Below are 27,808 nucleotides of genomic sequence, written 5' to 3'. Positions count from 1 at the left end.
CCTTCAACAAGACAAGAGGACACAGTCTTAAGTTGTGCCAGGGGAGGTTTAGATTAGATATTAGAAAGAATTTCTTCACGGAGAGGGTGATTAGGCTATGGAATGGACTGCCCGGTGAGGTGGTAGATTCTCCGTCCCTGGAGACATTTAAAAAAAGACTGGATGTGGCACTCAGTGCCATGGTCTAGCAACTGCTCCGGTGGGTCAAGGGTTGGACTAGATGATCTCTGAGGTCCCTTCCAACCCGGCTAATTCTATGATTCTATGATTAGCTTACACTCTTTTCTGGCTCACTAGCCTGGCTCAGAGATGTTGTATCTGTAATGAAATGCTGGCAGGGGTCTAGAACAGTAAAGCTGGAGCAAAGAGGTAATGTGGAAAGCTGATCCGGGGAAGGGTGGTAGCATCTCCCAGACCAAAGGAACAAAGAGGTTGAACCTGTGGCTTCTTAGGCCTGAGTCTGCTTGCCACAGTCCAGCTGCTGCAGCTTTCCAGGCAGTGACCAAAAGCCAGGGCCACCAATGGTAACCATGCCATGAGTATACCACAGTGATTCTGAATGTCTCAGGATTTGCCTCTGAGTGACAGAATCACCATGAGCTTCATAAGACCCAAAACCTAACTTTTTTTCTACTGTGTTAATGATGCATTCTAAGTGTTTCTGAGAATTACCTTCTGTTTCCTCTGCCTTCCCCGATGGATAGGGCTGAGAAAGGAGAGCAGGGCTTGACTCCAGCTGTATAATTACTAGAAAGCACTACAAACAACTACATGGCAAAGAACAGACAAATTCAAGAGGTTCAGTCAAGACATTTTCCTGGGTGAAGATGAAAGGAATGTCTTTCACACTCTTAATATAGTTTCACTAGCAGTGAGTAATGCAACACCATGTACCTTCAATAGGCTAAATTTCATGGAGGTGGGAAGAAGAAAATAGATTTGGTGAAATAGCTCTGTTCACAGATTGATTCCTGGATCTTCCACTTTTAAATCACCACCCTCATCAGTGCAGAAGGACAATTTAAATAAATTGTTTTCCTGTAGTTTTAAGTGAATACTTAGTCCTAGATGAATATTAAAAGATTTTCTGTTGGATCAGAGTTAACCTTTTGGCCCCTTTTCAACACCAGAAATCAGCCTGTTCTCAAAAATCTGTATCTGATTCCTGTTCTGTAAATTATAATGATCTGATATTCTGAACTCTAGCCTTATGTTTTGCAGGTTAATCTTGTTTGGCTATAAGCATGTGTGTTGACATTTTCTGTGTATTTTTAGCCATGGTGTCTAGTAATAATATTAATATCACAGGTACTACTACTCTGTTGCCCACGCTTGGGAAATCTTACAGTGAATCATAGAATCCTAGAATAATTTTCTTTTGGAAAGGACAATATTCATTAGTAGGAGGAGATTTTAGTGGCAGGGATACAGACACAAAATGGTTCACTGGAACACTTGTAGGGAAAAACTCAAAGGGGATCTCAGGTCAGACCTAGTGTATTCTTTTCAGCCAACTTAAGAGTTGAAAGTTTTTTGGGGTTTCTCTTTTGTCTTCCAAGCTCTGGCTGGTTCCCAGAGCTGTGATGTGTGTACAGTATTAACACTCTGGTCGTGATTGCTCCTGCTTTCTTTTACCCTATTAAACTCCACGTGTCTGTGTGTCAAAAGCACATTAAAAATAATTGGGTGGTAAAGATCCCTGCTCTTTTTAATTCAGAATATGATGCAAGGTAAATAATGGCTTGTAAAGTGTATGCTGGTCTGTGCTGGAATGGTCCCCTCCCCTTTGCTTGCTTTCCCAGGAGAGATTACCACCATCCCCACCATCCCCCCACCACCCTAGAGGAGGGCCTGATTAAAGCCTGGCATGGCAGAGATCACTTCCCTCTTAACAAAACCATGACACGGAGCTAAATGGGACAGGCACCAGCTGGGATGTGTGATGCTGTCTCAGCAGCAGCCAGGGACCTCAGTCAGGGGGTTGTTTCTGCACATGCCTCTTTCAGCAGTATGGTTACACTAACCTTCCCCCTCAACCTGACCTCCTCCTCCTCTTCCTCCCCCGCCTGTCCCAGCTACCCACCCACAGTAGAGGGGACGCAAGGCCTGGAATTTTTAATCCAGTAAAACCCTTGCTGTTAATCACGCCAGGCAGAGCAAGCAGCATCCCTACCATGCCTGCTGCAGGCTGGATGCTGCTGCTATTTCTGTCTGACCTCCTCTGCCTGCCCCATCCGCAGGCATTTCTTACTCCCCCTCTGCTCAGCCGTCTTTCCGGGTGGTTCTTGAACAAAAGACAGCTCATCCTAAAGACATCCAGACTCCTTCCCCACCAGACTTTATTTCTAATTCAAAACTGCCACAAAAGCCCCTGATATCCCCTTACCCTTTTTACCACCTCATTTTGTACCAGCACAGGAAGTGTTTTTCTGTCTGAGATCGCTGCTATGGTGCTAATACAACATGAAGATGAAGGGGACTGCACACACTGCAGTGAGAAATGATGATGAGGGCTCAGGAAAATTCAATTGGTTACCTTCATGCTTCAGCATTGCCAGGAAGATAAGCCTCTGTCTTTTCTGAAATAGGTTAATCACACTGTGTCCTTTTGCAGGCTATTTTACTCTTCCTTTTTGCCTATCTCTGTTGGCTTTGGGATTTTTTGAAATGGGGAAATAAAAAACGTTGTATTCAGTCTTGAAAGAACAGATTTAGGGAGGTAGATTACTGTTACCCAGTTTGGGAGTACTTTCAGGTTTTCAATGCCTAGATTATATCAAAGATGGTCAGAAGAAACTGGTTATCTCTAAAGCTGTCCGATCCAGATCTCCCTCATCACAGCATCTCTCCCAGTGGAGGTGGCAGTAAATAGCCATGCTCCCAGTTTCCTGGAATTGCCTGTGTGAGGCTCTGGGCACAGAACATGCTCAAGTGCACTGAATGAGGAGCATCATAACTGTTTTGCCAACCTTTCTTTGCCATTGTCCTGCATAAGCACTGAGCAGATCCTTCCTGACAAGTTACCCTGCAGATTGGGTGACAGCGTGGCAGGATAGGGCTCACACTAGCATGACGTCTCTCCCACCAGTGCCCCTGAGCACATACGACGTAGGAGGTGATGTAATGAGAGCACAGAACTCCATTCCCTTGCCTTTCTACGGGAGAACAGTGGACAACATGCAGATAATATAATCAAAGTATTGCTGTTTATTGAGAGCAGTGGTAGCCTTTTCATACAGTCAGGCTGATAACATAATCATATTGCTGATTGGTGCAACACATTCTTCATACGCCACAGTGCACTATCTAACTGGTTAAATACAACTCTTTATGTGTTGTCTATGAGATGCTTTCCCATCCTGTTATTCTTCTTTTCTGCTGCCAACTCCCTTATCTTTTGCCTGTAGATGATCTTTTAGAAACCTTGCAGCTGGGCCTCAAGGCCCTTAGCTCATTCTGGCTAAAGCTAAATAGTCAGGATTGCTCACATGTCCATTTTCTTCCAAAAAGTCTCCAACACCTTCCCCTCTGTCTTAAATAGATTTCAGGTATGTGGTGCATACAAGGATATTATAGATGTAAGCACAATGTGTATTTCAAGTTGTCAAAAGTCGGGCTTCTGCTTCTCTCCCTCTTAGGTGTAGGCACCAATAGCTTTGGGTACATTGTTGCTTTTAAGAGCCACAAGCTTACAACTGGATTGGTTACTTGTACTTAATCAAAGAACTTTGTGTTACGGCCAGTAATCTGCACACATCCAAATTATAGAGATTCAAAGGGAGGAAAGACAAAGATGGGAGAAGGTGGTAAATCAGACCAGTTCACAGAATCATCCTGGTTGGAAAGGACCTCTGAGATCATCAAGTCCAACCCTTAATCCATTTCCACTGTGGTTACCAGACCATGGCACCGAGTGCCACATCCCATTTAAACACATCATTCTTCGCCAGAGACAATACCCAGCTAACAACTGCAGAATCACCCCTCTCCTTGGGAGCCTCCTGCTCAGCAGGATTTTCTCCTTTCCCTTGGGTAGAAGTACAAAGATGTGGAGCCAACTCTGAAGATCAAAGAGGTGGATGGCTTGGAGCTGGTGAAGAAGTTCTCAGAGCAGATGGAAAGCATGCTCCGGCGGAAGGTGGAAGCTGTTGAGGTATGACCATGGGGCCCCTGGGAAGGAAGTCCTCTCCTGCCAGCCCCAGAGCAGTAGGTGCTGTGCTCCTGGCTGTACCAGGAGTGTGTGGGCACAGAGGTTGTGTGAGGACTTCCTTGCCCAACTAAATGCCTGCTGGTGCAGCTGGCTGCTCACTCTGAGCTGTAAGTAGACACTGGTGGGAGGATGTGGGCGTTCAGACAAGGGAATGCTGGCTTCTCCCTCAGCCACATGTAGGAAATAAAATACTAAAAAAAAAAACAAACAAACCCAAAAAACCAAAACAAAAAAACCACCGAAAGAGTCTAGGAATAAATGTGAGGGAATGAACTTTTAGAAGAAAATAGCTGTTTAAAGAGGGAAAACCTCTCATGAGTTAAAATACATTTCAGAGTGCATAATCCACTCTGGCCACTGAAGACTAGCAGCTTGTTTCAGCTCTGTGTGTGGCTCAAGGGAAATTCCTGCAGCCCTTGAACATGAGCTGCAAGGAAAGTGCTTGGATTTCCAGCTGTGTACATGGGGAAGCATGGAGGAGGTGGCAAGAAGCCTTTAGCTGTTGATGTGTTGGAGATCAGAGCATGTAATCATTATGGCCCCTCTTACTTCTTGCATCTAAGGATCTATCATATTCCCTTGTATTTACCCACTATGAAAAGCATGTCTCTGCAGTCACAGAGCCTTGACTGTTTAAGGTGACTAATGTGGAAAAGTCATCCAGAAACACATCATTTGAATCTCAAAGTGAAATGTGGGCATATTTAGGCCCAGAGCTTTGGCCCATAACATTAAATTCATAGCCAGACTTTTCCAGTGTTTGGATTGCCTTATCCTTTGTGAAGGAACGAAAAGTAGTTTTGCTGAGACTGTCGCTGATTGTGCAGCCCTGAAAATATTTACATGTTTAGCTGGATTCCTTCCCAGTTTGTACCAGTTGAGAATTAGTGCCCTGAAGCAGCATACTGGAGAATACTAGCTGATTATATTGCCTTCCTTTAATGGCAAGAGCTTATAAATGACCACAGCATTGCTGAGCTCTTTACGAAATCAAGTCATGGTCTTTGTCTCGGTAACAATACCAGACTGAGATTCCCACAAGGCCTTTTCCTTTGATGAGATACTGACATCAGGCTGGATCTGAAATGCCTTTCCCATGGCTTTTTGGGAGGCTTCATGGAAAATGAAATTAAATCTCTGGCTGTTGTTTCTTTAAATGGACGTGTTTCTCTTTGTATATGTCCCATGATATCTAAGATTACTCAGGGGTTTAACAGGGACTCTGGAGTAAGTAGGTGTGAATATACTCAGCAATAAATAGCTGTGAATACACCTTCCAAGCTGTAAAGTTGCAGCACAGAATGACAGGCCAGAAGAAAAGGGAGGGAAAGAGGGAAATTTATAGCACTGTGACTCTGTGCTGTGGTGAAGGAGGCAGTCGTGTGTCTTTTCATTAACTGTATGAATGGCTGATGCAGCTGGAAGGCTTTCCACAGCACCCCCTCATCTTTCTCTCTGTGTGCACTAGAGGTTGGTGGAAGCAGCAGAAGATGCAGATCTGAATCATGAGTACAACTCCTCACTGGAGGTAAGTTTATCCCTGTCACTGACAAAATGTGACAAGCATCCTCAGACTAGCCAAAAGGCAAGCCTAGCAGCACCCAGTCACCTGGACTCCTAGACAGGCTGGGAGTTCCCTTGTCTTCAGGACACCCAGCTTTTATAGAAACCAGTGTAAATGATTCCCTTGGCAGACCCCTAGTAATACCTAGGAGGTCAGTCCCTTTGCCTCCAGGAGGAGAAGGGTTTGGAAAGACATGGATTTGTATGATACTATTGGCATTACACCAATGTTGTCATTATGTGACATGTTAGAGCAAATTAGCTGGTGCTTTGTGGGCTACTTGACTGGAAAATAAGCTAAAACTGAGTGTGTATGAGCAAGGAGGAGGATGCTATTACAAATACCCACAGCAAACTGTTAATCCCAATGATCTGAGTTTCTCACCATCTCTCTCAACAGCTCCTATGTCTTTTCTCTACCCTGCAGGCATCCACTTGTCAGGACTCCTTGTTAGGTGAAAGCTTGGTGCTGCTCAAGCAATCTGGATAATTGGCTTTCTGTTAAAAACTGTAGCCACGCTATGGGATTTATTGCTGGTGAAGGGAACTGGAGTGAAAACTCTGATGAAGCAAGTCCACTGCCCACAGTACAAGCAGAGAGTGCTTAACAGAAATACAGGATACACCTTTCTATGCTGGGAATGAAAATGCTTCTTGAAATCAAACTACTTACTAATTTCACCTCTCCCGCCTCTATTTAAGAATCATGTTACAGTCATGCTTCTTGGGTCAGCTGTATTTTCAGCAAGAGTCATGGATGAATCAAAGTACATGACCCTGTATCTGCACACACAGTTTGCACCCCCTCAGTATTTTTAGGTCTTGAACATAAATCCTTAAAAAAACTCTTCTCTCAGATAAAGCCAACATATCCATCTTAAAATCTGTCATCCAAGGGTGAGGAGAGTCCTGAAGGTAAAGTGACCACAGATTCTGAGTCCTCAGTGGACTACACAGGGAGGGAAACATTGTCTTTGAGCACCTTCTGCTCTACCCTTGCTCTTGACAAACACGTTCTGCTTGGAGTGACAGATTGAGGGTTTAATCCTGGCTGGATCTACATCAGGAGTTAACTCCAGTAAATTACAGCTGTAGAAACAGGGCAAGTAAGGTCAGCATTGGCATACCCAATAGCAAACCTGGCAGCCAGACCCAATGAGACACTCCACTTCTCTGGCTAGTCACTTAAATACCTCTGAGGGACCACAGCAATCTGTCACTGTGCCTCTTTGCTCTCAGGTGGCTCTTCTGCTACCAGTTATGGCCACACTTTTATTCAGGTGAACACCTGACACTAAGAAACTGGACAGAAACCACCTTTTGGGCAACTTGATGCTTTTCAGTTGATAATGGCTCTTGTTTGCAACTCATTTTGACCCAAGTTGAAGCCTGAACTCTCCAGATCTCCCTTTTTCATGTTTTAAAGAGCATTTTTTCTCAGGCAGTACTGATAACACTCAGTCTTATTCATTCTTGTTGCTTTTCTTTTCCATTTTCCTCATCAACAGTTTGATTACTACAACTCTCTCCTGATTAATGAGAAGGATGAAAATGACAATTATGTGGAGCTTGGAGATGAATTCATTTTGGAACCAAATGAGCATTTCAATAACCTGCTGGTGAACACAACATACAGTGATATCCAGCTCCCCACGAATGTCTACAACAAAGGTAATGGCCTCTACTTTCTCACTACCAGCAGGTTGCTGTAGAAACTACCAGGAATAATGGTGAAAGAATGGATGGGAACAGAAAAAAACAATAGACAGAAAACAGGGCTGGAAAGGTATGGTCCCAAGGCACCATCATGTCTGTACTGGAGCCTGTCACTGTGGCAGGGCTTAGATAAAATTTGCTCTTGGAAGACCTCTAATGATAGGCATCCTCCATCTTAGGCAGGCTGTATAATCTCCTAGGGTTCATCTACCCAATCAAAGATGCTGCAAAAAAAACCCATGATGTGAATTTCTTGGCAATTGCTATTCTGTACAAAGGGTCAGATCTGTCAAGGTCTTTAGGTGTCAAGGATTTAATTGATTTCGGTTGTCAGTTTAGATCCCAAGGACCTTTGTCTTATGAGGCACTAACACCTGATGGGGACACTCTTAATTCCCAGTCAGCATATCTGTAGGGGACTGATGGCAACTCTCAATTACTCTCAGGATGTGACTGTTTTGGGTATTTTTTTTTCTCCGCAAGCCTTTGGCAGATCTAGGAGCCCAGGGAGGCACCAATGCTCATATGGCCTCGTCTGTGCCTGGTCTGTGTCCTCTCCCACACTCACACCACCCTAGCTACACACCAGAAACTGATCTATCTCCAGGCTGGTCAGCATCCTGCCTAACTTGCAGACTGACACACCAGCTGAGATCATCCTAAGTTTACTGCTCTTTTGGCCAACATTCAAAGCTGTCCAAGCTGGCTCCTTGCCTTGCCACCCTATCAGTTCTTCCCCTTGCATATGGTTTGGCAAGAAAAAAATAGGGCCATATCATCTCTCATAGCTGGAGTTCATTTACAATCTTCAGGAGCAGACGGGGCAGGAGCTGGTGACTGTGCTCACAACTGCTATGCTATTTAGGACAATAGAGGGTGTTCTATTTCTCCCATGATTTTAAATTACTTCCATCTGGTCTGACAGCCCCAGACATTAAAATCTTGAGCACAATAGAGCCACCAGCAGAGCTGGCTCTGGGTAGGTACAGCAGAGCAACACAAAGTAGGCTGCTGCTTACAGCAGCATACAGAAAGAGGTGGCCAAATGGTTGCTGACAGCAGAGAGGCACTGCCCAGCTAGCTGATTTCTTGCCTCTTCAGCTTGATATAAACCTTTCACCGGGTCTGACTACAGCTGGAGGATGAGCAGAAGATGGAGAAGGGCTGCTTCCATGCCTGGGGCTCCTCCCAGGAGCAGTGCCTGGCAGTACTACCTACCTCTCTTGCAAACAGGAGCAAGCCTGGCTGTCCACAGCTCTCCTGGCTCCCTTCCTGCATGAGTTACTTCAGCCTCATAGCTGCAGACTCACAGTTCAATTTTTCCCCTATCTTGACCAAAAGTGCCTGTAGTGAAGGGACTGAACAGGAAGTAGTAGGTCAAAGCCCCATCCCTTGTAACATAAATACCATTAATCCTACCATGAGCAAAAATTTCTTACAATTGCTTTTTCTATTGCGGCTGCTTTATTTGGTTTCCTGAGGCAATGAGTCAATGCAGACACCAAATAGACACTGCCTCATATGAGTTCTTGAAAGCCTGCAGCTTCCTACTGATTCTGATGAGATTGAGGGCAAGGAAGGACAGCTCAGGCTTTGTGAAAGAAAAGGAAGGTGAAGAAGAAAAGAATCAAAAAATTGTGGAGTAAAAGAAGGGATAGAGAAATAGTATGTACATCCTAGAGCTCTTCTGTCTCAGGTGATTGCGTCTAGCATAAATTTGAACACTTTGTAGAAAGGCTGTTTCACCTTAGCAGTGCATCAGGCAGTTACCTTACAACAGCCACACATCCCCTCTTAGGTAGCAGCCAAGTCCTGCCTGTACCATTTGTTCAGCACAGTGCTGGTTTTCCTGTGTCTCTTGGAGCCCTCTTCCAACCAGATGTAACATCCAAGGGCAGACAAGGCTGGAAAGAGAAATGGGAATAATGTGTGTGACCAAACAGAGATAGCCTGTAGTGGCCAGTGGTGACCTGCCCTCCAAGATTTACTTGGATGATTCTCTTTGTAATCTCTGCTGGAAAGCTGCTGCTGAGGGCACAGGTGTCATTTTGAGGGGAAAAGGTTGAGAAAAAGAGACATGGCTTTTGCAGACCATGACGAAAACCTCCTTTGGATAAAGCTGCATTCCTCCTGGGGTTTCTTTGCTCTCATTCCTTGACCTCCATCTGGGGTAGCAGGGATCCTCCATCTCTCACACACTTTTTTTCCCCAATATTCTACTATTTTCCTCACAGACCCTGACATCTTGAATGGCGTTTACATGTCAGAAGCCTTGAATCCTATTTTTGTGGACAACTTTGAAAGGGATCCCACACTGACCTGGCAGTACTTCGGCAGCTCCACTGGATTCTTCAGGCTCTACCCAGGTAACAGAGCAGAGGCTTCACTCTTCAGAGCAAAGCAGTAGTTTTGCAGGACAGGAACTGTGTCATAGAAGAGCCCAATTTGTGAAGCTTGCAGGCAGCATGGCCCACAAAGAGCAGGGTGCAGCAAGCAAAAGGAATTTTTGTGAGCCCAGGACAGTCAACTGGCAGGGGTGTTCCTTGGACAGGCTGCCTTTTGAAAGCATGAAAGACCATGGGCAAGACCCACAAATCCCATAGTCAGGGTGCAGAGGCTCCACAAGGCCTCCCTGCCTTGAGCTCCCTGTGGTTTTTAGCGGTGACCACAGTCTCTCTCCATTTCCAAGGCCTCACATGGCAGATGCAGCCAGGTATAGCCCTGACTTGTTATTCACTCACCAGCTGTGAGTGGCATGCTATGTCACTGTGCAAGAGGCAGGCCCCTTGATCAGAGGAACCCACAAGGTCCCCCACAGCTGTAGCTCAATCTGGTGGCCCTCTAGTTAGGTGGCTGCATGCTCTTGTTCTGTGACTTATCACGTTTGGCAAGGGGAAAGCAGAGGTGACCATGAACAGAGCCTTTAGTGGAGAATCTGGGACACGTCCCTGTCACTGCTGCTGCCTTTTCATGCTTCCAACCACCCTTGGGAAGAAAAAGATGTTGAGAGCTGCATAAAAAGGGGCAGAAAGTTTGAAGTAAGTGTGATTGCTCCCCAAATTCAAACAGACTATGCATAGCTGCATTTTTATATAGAAATTAATAAACAGTTTACTGAGAACTGCTGAAGATTGTATTTCTGCAGAAAGGCTGCTGGTATTGCTGGCCAGACGTGTGGTCCCCATGGGGTAACCAGGTCTCCTCAGTGAACAGCAGCAGCACAGGTTGTCTGGGGAGCAGGTGCCCATCTGTCTGTGTGTGTTGCTTTTCTTTACGGAGAGAGTGATCAGGCATTGGAATGGGCTGCCCAGGGAAGTAGTGGATTCTCCGTCCCTGGAACTATTTAAAAAGAGACTGGATGTGGCACTCAGTGCCATGGTCTAGCAACCGCAACGGTGGTTCAAGGGTTGGACTCGATGATCTCTGAGGTCCCTTCCAACCCAGCCAATTCTATGATTCTATGATTCATTTTTTTCTGCTCCCTTCAGGTATAAAGTGGTTACCAGATGAGAATGGAGTCATCTCCTTCGACTGCAGGAATCGTGGCTGGTAAGAGTTTTGGAGGGACTTCACCAAAGTCCCTATCTTTTTGTCTTGCTCTTTTTCAAGATAACACCTCGATGATCACCAGTTACTGCCCCATGATGCTCCTGTGAGAGATGGAGGGTACATAAGTGTAGGCAATATCAGGTTAGGAAGCCTGCCTTACTACTATCAGCTCTCCACGTGGCACCTAACACATGCTACGTGGAGATGACTTACAATTCTGTGACTGGAGGGAGAGGGCTGTAACCCTCCAGAAATGTGGGGCATTTACTCAATCCACTCAAAATAGCTAAATGGGGCTTGTCACTCTCAACTGACTCTGGACATATGTCTGCAGCACGCTCAGCACTTGCTGATGTGGGAAGTGAGATGCTGGGGCTGCCTTGCCGGCAGGTTAGTAGAAGGGGACCCATTAGACGCCCAACCTGACCCTGCTGGATGGTGATGCCTGCAGAGCATGTTATGCTGCAGCTAGCATCATGTTACAGCAGCACACCCAGCATTCCTCCTCCCCTTATGCTCACCCTGCTTCCTTATATTCTTCTTTTCATAAAGGTACATCCAAGCAGCCACCTCTCCCAAGGACATTGTCATCGTTGTGGATGTCAGTGGGAGCATGAAGGGCCTGCGGCTGACGATTGCCAAACACACCATTGTCACCATTTTAGATACTCTGGGAGAAAATGACTTTGTCAACGTCATTGCGGTACGCATATCCTATTTTCAGGGCTGAGTTGTCTTCCTTTTGCCTCATATGAACCTTTCAGTTCCCTTGGCAAACAGGCTTTACAGTGGTGCACCTGCAACACTTAGCAGCTATGTTGGATGGAGAATTAAAACCAATTACCCCTGGGAAGTCAGCTTCATGTGGTCAGCAAGGTGTCTGCTAAGTCTTCTTGCCCCTGTCTCTGAAGCATGCCAGCTACGTCTTCTGGCTTACTTAGGAATGTGACTGCAACAGATAACAAAGTCCTGTGTTATCTGTTGAGATACCTGAGCTAAGAAGGACGTAGGCTAATAAATTCACACAGCATAGCATAACAATGTGTGTGGATTCAGTAGTAGTATAATCCTCAGGACAATGTTTACAGGCTAGAAAATTACCACCATATAGCTTTTTGTGCACTGGAATCTGATGCAAGGCTGCAACCCAGTGAAGAGTCAACCTGCAAATGCTCACATGGAGTTTGGTCAGGTTGACTCAGGATTACCCTCTTCCTTTTTAAGCCCTGACCAGGATGAGGATGGGGTGATTGCCAAAGAGAACCAGCACCACTGACAACAGAAAGCAAAACTTTTGTATGATTCACACCAAGATTGAAGGGTTTGGTGCCAGATTAAAAGCAAATGATGGCTCACTTCCTGATTTTCAAGGCTGATTCAAGCATCATCTCTTTTTCCAGGCTCCTTTCTATAAAAGTTGGCCAGGGCATGGTCAGTGAGATATAAAGTATACTTTTTGTTGATAGCTTCTCATTGTGCAAGATATTTAGAAATTCCAGTGGTGACAACTCAGTCTTTGTACGGCTGGGTAGATGGAAGAGTGAACAGTGTTGACATAAAAATGAAGGGAAGTTGAAAATATCATCTGTTCTTCAAAAACAGTTCTAGAAGGAACATATTTCTCCACTGTACTTACACCAAGGACTTTCTGGTTCAGATACATTATCTCCTGACCTAAGCTCCTATTGATCAGATGAGGATTAGTGACCTCTTAGGCACGCTCTTATGAATTATGCTCTTTTGAGCCTTGCTGTAGGTTTACACTGGCAAGTTTTACCTAATATATATATCAGTCCAGAAGCATACACCCCACTAATTATGCTAGTTTGGTGGGTGCATGGTAACTTGCTATGTTATTGTTCAGCTGAGTGCCAGAGGTTAGGTTACAAAACCAATTGCAAGGTTCAGCCAGCATCTGGGGATTCAGAGCCTCCAGAAGTCAAAAATATCTGCAAAGAGTGCTAGAAGCAAAGCCAGGGGCACAAGTGTAGAGAAGATCTCCAGAATGTGTGTGGGGAAAAAAGTAAATATATAGGTATAGATAAGGCCCAGAAACAACTCAGCAAAACACCATAATTATTTAAAAAAATACAAAAATTATCTAAAATATAATTTGCTGTGGTCGCTTCCCACAATTCTTAGGGGAAATGTGTATAAAATGACATAATGCTCCATAATATTTTTTGAATATCCAGGAGGGCAGGAGCCCCTTTTATTAATTTTCTGTCATTACAACCCCTCTCTCTTTTTTCCATTTTCTCTTTGCAGTACAATGATTATGTTCATTTTCTTGAACCCTGTTTTAAGGGTATCCTGGTCCAGGCAGACAGAGATAACAGAGAGGTGAGTAGCAGGCTCCTATCAGTGTTATACAGGTAGTTCTCTTAATGCAGTAAGTACATGAGGTTGAAGATGATAAAGCCTGAATCTCCAGGGACAAGAAACAAAACTTCCCTGTGTCACAGCAGACTCAGCACCACCACTGCCAGAGCATAAATGGACCTGTCCCAGACTACTGTGGAAAAACAGTATGCACAAGGCAACAGTTCTCCGTATCGGACAGCCCACACCCTCAGAAAGAAAAAAAATCAGCCCTTTCCTGGTGAATGTGTTCTGGCCTAATCCTTCACCAGGGTGTGCTGCGAGCAAGGCTGCTCTGACGAGAGGTTTGATGCCCTGATTCAGGAGGGCTCAGCAGCTCTGAGGAGGCCACCCTTTGGGCTGACTTACACTTTTAGCTCTTCTTACTGTTGGTAGTTGGTTTGGTTTGTTTTTTTTTTTTCCTTCCCTTTTCTCTCAATATTAATACCATGGAAGTAGCACACTCCTCAGTGTCTTTTACAACCAGCTTTCTACACGTTTCTTTCCCAGCTTAGCCCTAGACTGCAGAGCATGACTCCAGAGGGTGATGTCTTCTGCTGTGCTTCTCAAAGAAACCCCCTAGCTTTTTGAGCACTGTCCATCCTTGAGCACTCTCTGAGGGTTTCATTCACAAGCAGATTAATACATGTTAAAGTACTTTTCTTTCTCCCAGTCTTACTGGTCTCGCATAAACAGGAATGATTTTCCTGAAGGGCTGGAGAAGGGACAGTCCAATTTGTAGCAGTTATGTCCCTTGTGTGATGTTCCATGGGCCACCAATGGATCACAGCCCACAGGCTGATACAGGCATCCATGCTGTGTCTGTGGGGGGGTAGCTGCAGCCTGAGGGCTCTGACAGTGGAGCATCCATTTGACTTTCCCATCCCTGTCTATCACAGTGCTCCACTCTCCTGTCAGCAGTGGGGGAGCCCAATGGCACAGAATTTTCCAGGTTTCTTCTGATCTGAGGGAGCACCCCTGCTTTCAACTCACTGTTGCCTTTTTTGCCTCTCTTCTTGCCAGCATTTCAAGCAGCTGGTGGACGAACTGCAGGCAAAAGGAGTGGGGACTGTGAGCAAGGCCTTGAAGGAGTCCTTCAGAATCCTGAGGGAGGTAAGAGAGGTGGTGCTGGGGCTTGTCTCCCTGCACTTGTCTCCCTGCCTACCCCTACTTTCTCCTTTGCATGTAATGAGTTAGTTACATCCACCATGATGCTGCAGAGGGTAGGGGAGATATGAACCAATTTCATGGGCCCTGAATTTGTAACAAGCAGGTGTTGGGTCAGTCAGTGTGTGATGCCCTGGGGCCAACAATCCCTGCTCAGAAGGCATCAGGAGCCAGCAGGTGTTTCCTTAACAAGCCCTACAATCGGGCATCACTCAGGCACTTTGGGATAAATGGTAACAATGAAATGTAACTAATCAGCTGAAAATTCTTAGTGAACCCTAGGAAGCAGATGATGATGAAGACATGAAAGATAATTGTAAGGCTTCAGATTTATTCAGTGTCACTTTTCTGAGGATCTGCACTTGGGGAAGAAATCAGAGGTACAGGAGAATTAATCAGTCAGTCTGATCATGTCCTGTAATAAGAATTGTAAATGATTCACTGCCTTATGTGAAAAAATGAGAGTTTAGTAGCCTGGAGGGAAATGTATAACTTAACTCTGATTTTTAAGTAATGTTAAAAAAAGGACAAAGTACCAGTTAAACACCCCCCTCCGCCTCATGGCACTGTACTCTTATTTATTTTACCAACTGGAAGTTTAATTTGTTGGCTGTGGTAATGTTTTTTCTAATTCATGCCAGTGCTAGCATATCTGAATTGAACACCAGGGATAATTGTAGCTGAGCTGACTTGCAGTGGTCATAGCAGCCTGATGGTTTAATTGGCAAACTGAAAAGAGTCTGGTGTAGCCTTGCCATTGCAGTAACAGGATGGTAGCACTCCTTGTAGTAATAGTTCAATGTCTTTGGGGGAAGATAGTTGCTGATATGAACAGGGAAGTAGTAACTGTATAAGCCTAGAGCAATTACATGGGCTTGATGGCTGCTAGATTTATCTGTGTGTATCCTTGCATCTTATGACAAAAATAATTTTATCTTTAAAACCAAAGATCCAGAGCCTATGTAGGCCTGCAATATATATATTAGAACACTTACATTTTTCCACCAGATGAAAATGATTTCTTAATATCTAATGTATCACTGATTATATATAGTGGCAAAATATTAAAGAAACCCAATGCAGTACAGCTTCAGATTCTCTCAATCAACACAGCTTTGAAGGTCTCAGTAGAGAATAATGGAAGATAACCCTAACAGAAAGTCTGCATGCCCTAACAGAAATAGCAGCTGGGCATGCCAGGCACAGGCATCAAATCTGATCAGGTCCCACTAATGAGGAGACCTCACACTTCCTTTCTAGCAGGCATCGTTCACTCACTGGACTAGGTAATCCTCAAGCCCTCAGGAGACTGGAACTTTATAAAACCCTGTATACCTTGAGCCAAAGTTGCCCATGGGAAAAAAAAGAGACATGCTGGAACAGCTAAAAGAGAAAAACCTGTCCTTCACTGACATGGCTTCACTTAAAATACCTCCAGATGGACAGTGATGTCCACACAGCCCAGTGGACTAACATAACTCCACTGCAGCAGCAAAGAAGAAGATCCTTGGCAGGTAGAGAAATTTTTTCCTCTCTTAGCATTAAAAAGGCAGACAACACTTTGAGTAGTCATCACTTACTTTGATCTTTGTTGATTCTCCCTTGGCTAATGAGGTCAAAACAGCTCTGAAATTGCTCTTAGACAGCACAGCACCCAGCAGTGATAAAACCAGATGTTACTCACAGAGTGAGATGCTGATTCCCTCATTCCTTTCATTATCACCTCAGATCTGGGGAGAGGACAACTCACTCAGGCATTTGCGTCTCTTTCTTCTGTGCACCTGCAGATAAGGAAAGGTAGCTGTACTCTCCATGGCTGATGGTGTCCTTCTCTGCATTTTGGGAATGCTGTCCATAAGGCAGAAGTTCAGGAACAGCAAGAAACTTTGTCGTCAAATGTGTAAAAGAGGGTTATAGATTTCTTCCATCCAGGTTTCCTTTCACAGCGACACTGGCTGCAGCTTTCTTTCAGTGTCATTCACTGTAGCATGGACTATGACTGCCTCCTCTTCATCAGTCTGGGACCTCAGTCCAAGGTCACTGAAACCTCCATCTAGAAGCCTTGTGTGCAGCCAGCTGTGGGAGGGCTGCACATGTAGCATGAGGCCTGCAAGACCTCCTGTAAGTCGCCTGACAGCTTCATCCCAGGATTTCTGTCTGCCCGGTGAAGTTCAGAAGACACAGAGACTGTATCTCAGTGCACACTGAAAGGCTGTGTATACATGGGTGCCTTGGAATGGAAACATGTCTGCTGGCCTGCAGCAGCCTTCCCCAAAAAGTAAAGGGCTCCTCTAGAGATTGCCTCAATATCACCAACTGGAAGACTCCAGGTTCTGCAAGTACTACAGCCAACCTCCCTGAAGCAAAGTGCACCACCTCGAAGAGCTCATATGCTTTAAGCACTTTCTGAAATCTTCTCTTAGAGCTTTTTAGATCTATATCAGTAATAGGGGAGGAAAAGGGTTTCCATCAATGTGTCCTGAAGCAAATCTCTGCTGCTGCAGTCATGCAAGAGGGAGAAGGGAGAACTTTGGTGGAATTGGCTACCCCCTTCCAGTGACACAAAATTCACATTCTCAGCTTGTAATCATAGCCATTCCTCACAGACTGTCCTGTTATTGTTCACAGGAGCATACGCAAGAGAATAAAAATGAGAATTGCTACATCACATTGATGAAACAGGCTTTGCTGATTACAACAGACAACCAGTAATAATATCTGTAATGAAAGTGACTGCAAATTTTCCCTGGTAATTTTCCTCAGCCCAATTGCTCTTAGAATTAATAGCCCAGCAGAGACCTACTCAGTCTCTGAGAATCAGAGAGGGGTTGGAGGAAGAGCACAGTCTCTCACCATCTTTGTTTTCCTCCATTATGTTCTGGGGATAGACAGGGCATACTTTAATCCATGATGCAATTTCCAGACCAGCTTCAGGAGAACAGTTAGGCAGAGCCTCCCATGCCTCTCTCTGTCATGCTCAATAAACTACTTAAACTCAGTTTAGCCACACAGCCAGTGCTTTCAATAAAATAAAATAAAATAAAATAAAGGATCCCAGGGAAACCATGGTCCTTAACGCATACAGTTATAAAGCATTTCAAAATTCTGAAGCACAAAGTGCTTACTACCTTTCAAGCTCCTTTCTTGGTTATCAAGCTTTAGTCTGTCTCTCTGCTACCCTCCCTTCTTTGTTTCAACAAGCTTAACATGTCTTGTCCTCTCAACATTTTCTTGGAGGATGTATATCCCTTTGTTCTGGCCACTGCTCTGCTCTTGGCTACTTGCAGTCTGCCTGCCTCCCCTGAAACACCAGGATCCCAACAGCATGTAAATGCTGCAGCTGAGAGCCATCATGTGCTAAGCAGAGCAGAATAATTGCCTTCCTTCTTTTGCACACCATAGTCCTCTTAAGGCAAGGTAAGACAACCATTACCTTCCTTCAGATGCTGTCACATTCTTAATTCCTATCCAGCTGATCTGCCCCTTCAGTATTTCTCTCCAGCCAGTATTTATCCTCCTGGTAGGTATTTGAGTTTCTGACTAGCCTTTCCAATGTACATCAATTGTAAAGTTATTTATAGCTTTTTTGTATACTACATAGATGTGTGTATGTGCATACATATGCAAACACACACCCCTAATCCCAAGAGAGTCATACAGATATACATATTAATATATTTGCTGTATATGAATCTTTTAGGATTAGATAGTGCAAAATCTTTGACTCTTGTGGATTCTCTTTCCTCAGGACCTGCTCAGACTATTTTGAAAGCTGGCAGTTTTCTGACCTTTTAGAGGAAAAGAAACCCTAGGTTCTGCTCTCTGAGGCCACCTTGGAATGATGCCTTCTCGTAACACTAAGCTGTTTTAATAGTACCTTTACTTCCTCCTGAACTCAGAAGTGACATATGAGAAGGTCCCTCTAAAATCATCATAGGTGAAAAAATGATGAAACTAGTAACAAACTAGATTTGTTATTAGATTTGTTACAAGATTTCAGTGAGACATGAAATTCTGCATAACTTGAGCAAACTGGTGTCATAAAAAGAATTAGCCTGGCTCCTAATGTGAGTGATCAAAGGACTTTGTGGCATCTTATGCCCCAGCACTGTGGGGAGGGAAGCACTTCATTTGCACACTCAGGGTGTGCAAACTTTTATTTATTAATTAATTTTACTCAGAGGACTGTGTTACTGATTTTTCTAGCAATGTGCTAGATGTTTAAAGACAATTTACCTATTTTCTTCCCTTCTTATAATACATCTTTTGCTGATTCCCTCTTCATCCTTAGGGATCTTATCCAGTCCAAGTCAGTTCTCAGTCCATGAGGCAAGTAGTCCAGAAACACCTTCTACAAATCTTTTCCTTCCTGATAAGCAAAAATTATTCAACGACTTTCAAGTAACTTTTTCTTTAACACTGCCACTTTGTGATCTTGTCTGTATTCTTTTTTTTTTAATTTGTTTCTTATCACTTCAGCATGTACCCAGCCATTAAAATATTGTCCTTTTGAGGATGAAGTATGGCGGGTATAAAGTATTTCTGCCTGACCATTTCCCTCTGTTTTTTTTTTTTTTTTTAATCATCTGTCAGCATACTCTTCATAATCTCTTTCTTGCTTCTTTTCTGAAAACTTTTCTTTATTTCACTCACATTTTTATGGACCTAGATTCTGCAGCATATTTTTCAGGATATGTAAAGCTCAGGTTTTCCTGTTTGGCAGTTTATACAATTTTACTTAATGTCATCTCTCATTTCTTCTTCGTTGGCTTTCTGTTTCCTTCTCTGTTGTTTATTTTCTGCATGAGACACTTTCCACATGGCTGGGATTTTCAGTCACTCTGGAGGCCACTCTGGGGGCGAGTCTGCATCAGAATAGGGCAGGAGGAGAAGGAGAGGGCCTGCTCAGTCGTCTGGCCAGATGTGTGTACAATCAGCAGGCATGTCTGCACATCACTGAGCTATTCTAATGCTCCTATTGCTTCACTAGTAACTCTGTGTCAGGCTATAACTGCAAAATACATGCAATAAGCAAACAAGGGAGTACAAGAGACTGACCCTGATTTAATTAGATCATGCCTGTTACTGCTGGCAACATGACCAAAGTTATACAGGAAAATGTGTAGCTCTGTGACTCATTTATCAGCTATAGCTCTATCCCAAATCTCTCCAGGCATCTATTCTGAGGACATCTTGCTACTCATCTCCCCTTCTTATATTCTCCTGAGACTTCAGTCAGAGCAGGGAATTACACTCAGAGCTTGATGTGAATGCTGTCAGATCACTTGCTACAGCTGCAGCCAGCCACAAAAGGACCTAAAAATCAGGGATTACCTCTTGTTCGTTTGTTTTCTAAATCTGTCTTTTTAATCTCTATTTCTATGACACTGATGATCTCATTTTCCCTGTTGAAAATATCATCTACCCCTGTAATTAAGAGATTGCTAGTTCTAATGCAGCATCTAATTTTTCAGTATTGTGAGGTTTGAAGTAAGCTACAGGAAGAGATGACTTAAGTAGTTTGATGAAAAGGTGGATGGCCTTAATTAAGTGTTAATTTAATAATCATCTAAATGAAACATGCTGTAGATTGCAACAGTCTGAAATAAGCTGCTTTTGTAATTACAAGGTTCACAAATCTGTGATCTGAACCTCATTCTGACAACATCTCTCTCACCATCACAAACCTCTGCCTCCCTAATGGATGCTCACACTAGCAGTTTTCTCTGCTAATCTGCATGCAGTTGATCTCCATCCTAGGAATAGCTCCCTTGAGACTCCTTGTCTTTTCTTACCTGCTGGTCTGCCCTGTGGCTGTCAACTGCTTTTCCCCTTTTGTTGGCACCTAAGAGGATACTATTTGTATGGGTTCAAACACAGGGCCATTCAGAAGCTGCTGAATCCATGCATACTGAAGTAGATTAACAGGCAGAAATTAGGAGAATATTAGGAGAAATGTTGAAAGAGGCAAGTCTGACAATACAAATGGTGCTGGAAGATGATGTTATAGTGATATTAGCCCTAAACCTGGTGATTTCTTAATAAGGGACAGTCACAGGTAATTGTAGTAGTGGTGAAATGACTGGGTGAATCTGGACTTGGAGTTGGCTTCCAGGTATCGATGGTCATGATGTAAATCTGCAGTGGAACCATAGTAGCCATCAGTGTTGGGAAAAACATTTGCCTTCTGTCCTAACATAGCATTACCAAACCAAAAGGGACTTGTGCATCAAACCCTGAAATATCTAAAAACTCCCAGTTCTCACCCCCTGTGCTCTTCTTCTCCCAGCCAGTGTGTGTTTTATTTTATGCAATTAGTCTTACCACTTGGATACCTTTTTCCTCATTTATAAGATACAACCACTCTCTTCCAATTTAAAAGTGTTGCTGCTTTTGATATTACTTTACTCACCCTTCAATTAGTCTCCAGTACACTCTCCATCTCATGCCATTGCCACTCATTAATCTCTTGTGCAGACTTGTCATATCTTCCTCTTTCCATATATTTGGTTTACTCTACACCAGGTTCTGTATCCTCCTTTGCTGATTAGCCTTTTCTGTGCTCAGAGAGAAGTGGTGAGATGCTGTGCAACAAGTGCCCACCGATGCTGAGCTAGGAGCTGCAGCAAATCAGCTGCTCATTTTTGTGCCCTCACATCATCTGCTTCTTCTTCTGGTGACTGCCAATTCAACACCCCAGACAGTGCAGCATGAGACACTTGGTTCTCTAGAGCTGATGTACCTGAGGGTGGGACAGGCAGGAGCACTACAAGATGAGCAGCTTTCAAAGGCTGATCTACCTGGGTGAATGGGCAGGGTCTGGCTTGCCAATAAGATCATGGCTGTTCAGTAAGTCCCCACATGCCCTTGGGAGCACATCAGCATTTGTACCAAGTGTCCCCCTGTATTGCCACACTACCTCAAATATCACTTATGCACAGATAAGTGCATAAGGTCCCCTGTCATCACAGTGCATGGCTTTTCGGTCTGGCACATTTGTGACGTGTTTCATCTCTGATGGCAGTTGCCTTCTCTTTTCATGTTCTCCTGCCTTTCTCTGCTATTTTTGGCAGATTGATGGATGTAGCCTAAAATAATGAGTCTGATTTCTCCCTCCTCTCACATTTTCTGCCATAAAAAGTGACAGTTATTGCTGTTCAGATCAGAATTGCAGTGTTTATGGTCACTCTGTAGTCATTTTGCATCAACGACTGCGACTACGCAAGATATGAGGCAGCAGGGAATCACACCCTTCCTCCACAGCACTGATTTTCTCCTTATTTTACACACTGCAAAATGTACACACTTATTTTACACTCCTGTGTCCACATGTGCTAGAAGGGCTGTATATATATCAAATATACACAGTCCTTATTTAAGCAGAGATCTTTCTGAATACAGGATGAGATTTGTAAGAGGAAATAAGTATCTAGCTCAGTGTCAATGATGGGGTGGCCCATCCGTAATAAATGCATTGCAATTACACAGAAGGAGCCTGGCCTAACTAACGCTCTTCCTCTCTGTTTGCAGTTCAGAGAAGCTGGTCAAGGAGGCTTGTGTAACCAAGCTATCATGCTGATCACAGACGGAGCACTGGAGGATTATCAGTCTGTGTTTGAGAAATACAACTGGCCAGATCGGAAGGTTTGTCTGGGAAGTGATAAATAGAAAGGGCAAGGAAAGGTCCTATGGTCCTGCTATGGTGGGAACAGAAGAGCATGAGCCAGGACAACAGGCGGAGCTGAGCATTCACATCCTCCAGTACCTGTGTGCATCCAGCTGTAAAAACAAAACAAAGCAGCCAGGCAAGAGCCTGCTGTGGTGATTTTAGAGGTGGTAGGATGACAAATGGATATCTGTAGGTCAGTGAAGGTTTGTTTTCTCCGTACACTTCATTTTCCAAAGATGTGGGCAACCAGAACTTTCTCCTGATAAGATGATAAGGACCGAACTGACTATTTTAAAATTAAAACAAAACAAAACACTTCTGTAAAGAATTTTATCCCATCTAAGACGGTTTATAAATGGTCCTGTTTAGGAAAAGGTTCTTACAGTGGACAGGAGAGTGGATGACACAACCCCTCCAGCTATCCTCCACCCTTTTTACTTTAAAGTCTATGATCACAGGCTTGTACTGGCAAGAGCAGACCATGAAAGTGGAATAGACCAGTCTCATCCTAAGCCTTCCTGTTTTATGTTTGCCTCATTCCATATAGCAGCAATGCACAGAGGGAGAGAAGCAGCCTAGTATGAGGCCAGTGCATGGGGCTGTTAAAGCAGTTTATTTTGGGATTGGCTCTTTTGTTGTTGGTCAAACACAGAAGAAATGGTGAAGCTTTCTCTAAATGATTCATGGGGCCAGCTGTTCCCCTGGGTAAAGGATTCCTGGGAGCTATTAACCTCTCTGCATGTGGTTGCCGAGTGCCTGGCAGAGCTGCTATCATAAAACCAAATTTGCATTTCTGCCTTGTTATTCAGATGAACCTGGGTGCTATTTGGCTTTTTGAGCTTATTGTAATTGGAGATGAAGTTCCAGTCCACAGAATGCAAAACAAATGGGCCAAGAGATTCCTGTTTGTGTGTGCAAGCAGAGTTACTGTTCTGCACCACAAACAGGCATTCACACTGGTGTATAGCAGGATGCCAGACCTCAGCCATTTGGATTTGGTATCACATTACAGCCTAATTCTTCCATCTCTTCATTCCTGTTCCTAGGTCCGGGTTTTCACTTACCTTATTGGACGGGAGGTCACTTTTGCCCCTAATGTGAAATGGATCGCCTGCAATAACAAAGGTGCTGTACAGGAATGGTTCCCCAAGCCCCATCACACAGGTCACAGGGACCCCCCCTAAGGCTACTCCACTTAAGCTGAGCCCTTGGCTGGAAGGCAGCCTAAGGAAAGAGCAGACCCTGCTAGTCCACGTGAAGTGTGCCTGTGTCCAAGTAATGCAAGTTCTCCATGCTGAGCCACCACATTTTCCTGTCGTGGTGCCAAGGGACACTGTGACCGAGATTCATGCTGGCTGCAGTCCATCTAAGTGCTTATTGTGTCCCTGTTGTTGGCTTTTGACAGTCTGTCCAAAACTCTGTCAGAAAGCCTGACATCTTTTAGCTGAGATGTAAAGCAAGCATCTCTTCTTTTAAACATTTCACAGCAGTTTTCCCAAGGTCTGCAGGTTACCCCCTATATCCTGGTCAAAATCTTTGTGTGCAAGTGGTTTCACTGAGGTACCAGAATAACTTGTTCATCCTACCCCAAAACCAATATTCTCTCTAGCTGGCATGAAACTGCATGAATGGGAAAATCCATTCAGAGTAGGTGAGTCACCTCTATGCATTTGGGGCCTTTTAAAAAGCCCAGTTAACCTTATCAGAGCCTGCAAGGGTAAAGGAAGAAATGGGGGGGAGTCTTCCCTGTTTGGGCATTAATTGGCCACAGTGTGCCTGCAGACAGCAATGTTTGCTACATCAGTATCCTGCTTAAACAGGGAAAGGGAGATTGAATTTGGAGGCTCACTAGCTAAGGTTATCAACTCTTCCTCTCTGAGCAGTGGCTATAGCAGACTGAAATGCATGGGTGCATTTGCTACTGAAAATAATTGACAGACAAGAATTGCTGGCCTGCAGAATGTCTGTGAGCTGGGGGTGTCCAAGGCTCAAATGTTCATCTCTTAGTGTTAGGAAAAACACTCAATGTTTTTAGTTTTTGTTAGATGAACCAGAAGCTTGGATTTCAGATTGCATATTCAGCATTCTGATTAGTGACAGGGAATTAATGGTGCTGTTGGTTCACCATAAAATGTGAGAATGGATTCTCCTGAATAACCAGAGAACAAAAATGTGCTCTTTGCACCTGAATTCTCACCAGACTTGAGCTCTGCATACGGCTCACTGATTTTTGTACTTTTATTTCAACACATCTTACAGCTCTTGTAGTCCTTGTTTTCAAGCACACTAAATCTGTCTCCACATCACAGATTATCAGATTGGAAGCCCTTTCACGTGTCAGTTTTCTCCTAGTGGTAAAAATATTTTCCATCTATCTGGCATACTCTCTTCTACACCAATCATTTCCATGGGGTGAGAAGCAGAACGTGAGTCCCTGGGACATTACATTGTGTTAACATTTATAACCACTTAAGCAGCTAGTTTTGAGGGCCTTTTGATAACTTGAAAACATTCTTCTCCTTTAGTCCTTGTTTTAGTGTTAAAGTATTATAGGTCCATCTGCAGGGATAGAGCTCTGGAAGTAGGTCTTGCACTTTTACAGTCTGTTTCCAATGGGTGGATGGAAGTATTTGCCGTCCTTGGATGAAAAGCTAAGCAGATGGAAGAGTAGACTCCTGGAAAAAATGTGGAAGAGAAGTTGGGAGTTTGTACCTAATGTAACACTGGGCAGAGTAAGTGGGTGGCCTGGTGGAGTACTTTGTTTGCACATGTTTGGCCTTCAGGACCAAGGGCACCCTGATTAGGGGACTGTTTTTTTGTCTGCCTAAAATGCAAAGCAACATTTTATATCTGCTCGGCACGATTCTGGTTATATCAAACTCTAGTCTTAAGCATTGGTCCACTATTCTGAAAAGAATGGAGCTAGTGCTTTGAAACTCTAGATTTCCACAGAAACAGGTTCCTAAAGAAGTTGGTGGATACAAGGTGTGTCAAGGAACTTTTTCAAAAGAGCAGAGAAACCATCTGGGTAGATACAGTTCTTGACATCCAGTTCCCTAGCTTTGCACACACTTGTTTAAAAATACAGAAGATGCATTAGAAAAGTGACTCACACCTCTGTTTCTCCATGAAGGATATTACACTCAGATCTCCACGCTGGCTGACGTCCAGGAGAATGTGATGGAGTACCTGCATGTCCTTAGCCGTCCCATGGTCATCAATCATGACCATGACATTATTTGGACTGAAGCCTACATGGACAGCGCGGTAAGGACTTGTAGCACAAGCCCTTAGTCAGGGAACAGCAGGGCCTGTGGGCCAAGCTGGCCAAGTTGTTAAACACCCATCTAGTATGTTCGGCATATAACTTATCCCAGCTTCCCATCTAAACCTCTTACATGCATCAGAATGTAAGTAAAGTCCTCACATTTGTGTAAAACCAAGAGCTGGTTGATGGATAGAAATCACTGGTCTCTGGCTCTGCTGAGATAGACAATATTTCTTTTGTTATAACTCCTGGAGTTGTGATGTGTATGCAGACTTCAGGTCTGATTCTGCAGTAACCCAGGACCCGAGGACTAATCACACAGGCACCGCATGACTTCAGTGGTGCTTCTTTAAAAGCAGGTTACCTTCCACAGGATTATTCACAGAAAAAATTATTTAGAGCTTGGGAAAAAGGTCACAGAGAGTAATTTCCTCCAGCCCAGTGGCTAACTGCATGATGCTTGCCATTCAAAGTTTCAGATCTCCATTTGGCAATCAGGCTCACTCTTTAATTTCTTGAGCTAGCGAGACCTAGTATCACCACAACAGCGCTGTGCTCAGCCCTGTGAGTAAATGACACATGGTAAAGGACCAGAAAAAAACCACTGCCAGCACCCCTTGCTTTGTCTCAGGCCTGCCCTACTGGAAGACTGGAGACCTTTGGATGACAAGCAGGTGGTATTGTGGTATTGTGCTGCCAAGGCAGCTTTGAAATTCAAAGGAGTAAAGGGAAAGACAAAAAAGTAGATCACCACTGAAGGAACCTTCTCCTGTACTTCCCCAAATAGAAGGCTTTCCTCAGTTTCTACCTCCAACCCTTTTTACACTGCAAAAAGAGAAAGTTGCAGTTCTTTTGGGACTGTGCTTTCAGGGAGTTAAAGGCTTTTTTTGCTGCAGTGGACTCTTCCCTCCAGAGAAGTGGCTGCATAACTGTAACACCTAGAGCTGAGCAGAAGTCAGGTTTCCCTCTATCAGAGACAAACCTGAGGTGCTGGGACTGTTTATACTGTCTGAGGTGAAAAATCTTCTAGAAACATTGAGGATGTTTCTGTACACAGTCCCACTGTGAGACCAAAGTTATTGGAGCTTGTCTAGCCAGTTGCAGCTTCAGGGTGTCTGCCACAGCTCTGGGGAGAACCCATAGTTTTTGGGTTCCAGGTTTACAGTGAGAAACATGAACTCTGAGTTGGAGTAAAACTAGGGGTACTGAAATTAGCTTTGTAGCAGGAAACATGGAAGTCCAAGTCACACATGGCTGTTATTGATGCTCAGAGTCAAAACCACACAAATCCCAAGAAATACCCAGGCTTGCACTGTCATGATGCATAGATGCCATACTCAGGAGACTCCTGTGGGAAGTACCATCCCCACCTCAGTGCTGTGGCTTTCCATTGAGGGTGCAGCCTTGGCACACTAGCTCTATGAGGGTGATGTGGGGAAGTCTTCTGTTGAAGGAGTTATGCCAAGTGAGAGCTGGGGACATTGTACTTGAGTGTATAAGCAGAACCTCCCAAAAAGCCACTCTCTACCCAGTGAGTTTATTCTGTTAGCTAGAATGCCACACTTGGCAGTGGTGTATGGTGTCACACTTCCTAAGGCAACCATAGGGATTTGTTTGCTGCACTTTTTTTTACCACGTTTCTTCTCTTGCCTCTTGGCTCTTCCTCCACCCCAGCCTCTCCCATCTTTGATTCATTCCTCCATTCATGTATTCATTCCTCTGTTCATCCGTGTCTCTCACTAGCTGCCACAGTCTGAGGAGGTAACTGCACCCCTGTGTTTTGTGAGCGTGTTGTGTCCCTTGTGCCAGTCAGTGTGTCAGTGCCAGTACTCACAGCCACAGCACAGCTGGCCTGCACATCTGGAGGTGCTGGCAGAGGAGGGATGGATGTACCATTGGGGTGCAGCACTGAAGAAAAGAGGAAATGCTGGATGTATTGGAGAGCTGTGCTGTGATGTTGGCATGGGGTTGGTCAGTGTGTCTGTGTTGTACAGTAGCTTAGTTCACCAGATCTAATTTTGCATATGTCCAGTAAATACCAGAGAAGTTTACTTGCTGTGTGTTAGTATGAGTGCTGCTCTAAATGGGATGTTTCCACAAAGAATCATCCAGACTGTATCAAAAGCAGCATGGCCAGCAGATCAAGGGAGGTGATTCTGCCCCCTACTTCGTTCTTGTCAGACCCCACCTGAAGTACTGTGGCAAGGTTTGGGGCCCCCAACTCAGGAAGGACATGGAGATGTTGGAGCAAGTCCAGAGGAAGACAACAAAGATGATCAGGGGGCTGGAGCACCTCTCCTGTGAA

At 44.3% G+C, this 27,808-nt stretch overlaps 1 protein-coding gene across 1 annotated transcript in view; it reads left to right on the top strand.

The window, feature by feature from the left end:
* CACNA2D4 (calcium voltage-gated channel auxiliary subunit alpha2delta 4) overlaps nucleotides 1-27,808 on the top strand; it is a 129,711-nt gene that overhangs the window by 9,562 nt on the left and 92,341 nt on the right. Inside the window, exons 3-13 of the mRNA XM_030453451.1 lie at nucleotides 4,037-4,153; nucleotides 5,679-5,738; nucleotides 7,282-7,444; nucleotides 9,724-9,855; nucleotides 10,978-11,038; nucleotides 11,591-11,741; nucleotides 13,307-13,381; nucleotides 14,423-14,512; nucleotides 22,097-22,210; nucleotides 23,282-23,360; nucleotides 25,369-25,502. Coding sequence (XP_030309311.1) covers nucleotides 4,037-4,153; nucleotides 5,679-5,738; nucleotides 7,282-7,444; nucleotides 9,724-9,855; nucleotides 10,978-11,038; nucleotides 11,591-11,741; nucleotides 13,307-13,381; nucleotides 14,423-14,512; nucleotides 22,097-22,210; nucleotides 23,282-23,360; nucleotides 25,369-25,502 — 1,176 coding nt within the window. The remainder of the gene's footprint in view (nucleotides 1-4,036; nucleotides 4,154-5,678; nucleotides 5,739-7,281; nucleotides 7,445-9,723; nucleotides 9,856-10,977; nucleotides 11,039-11,590; nucleotides 11,742-13,306; nucleotides 13,382-14,422; nucleotides 14,513-22,096; nucleotides 22,211-23,281; nucleotides 23,361-25,368; nucleotides 25,503-27,808) is intronic.

This window comes from Calypte anna, chromosome 1, assembly GCF_003957555.1.
Source record: "Calypte anna isolate BGI_N300 chromosome 1, bCalAnn1_v1.p, whole genome shotgun sequence".
In the NCBI taxonomy this organism is placed as follows: Eukaryota; Metazoa; Chordata; class Aves; order Apodiformes; family Trochilidae; genus Calypte; species Calypte anna.
The sequence above is the reverse complement of the archived record's forward strand: the minus strand, read 5'-3'. Positions and strand labels throughout refer to the sequence as shown.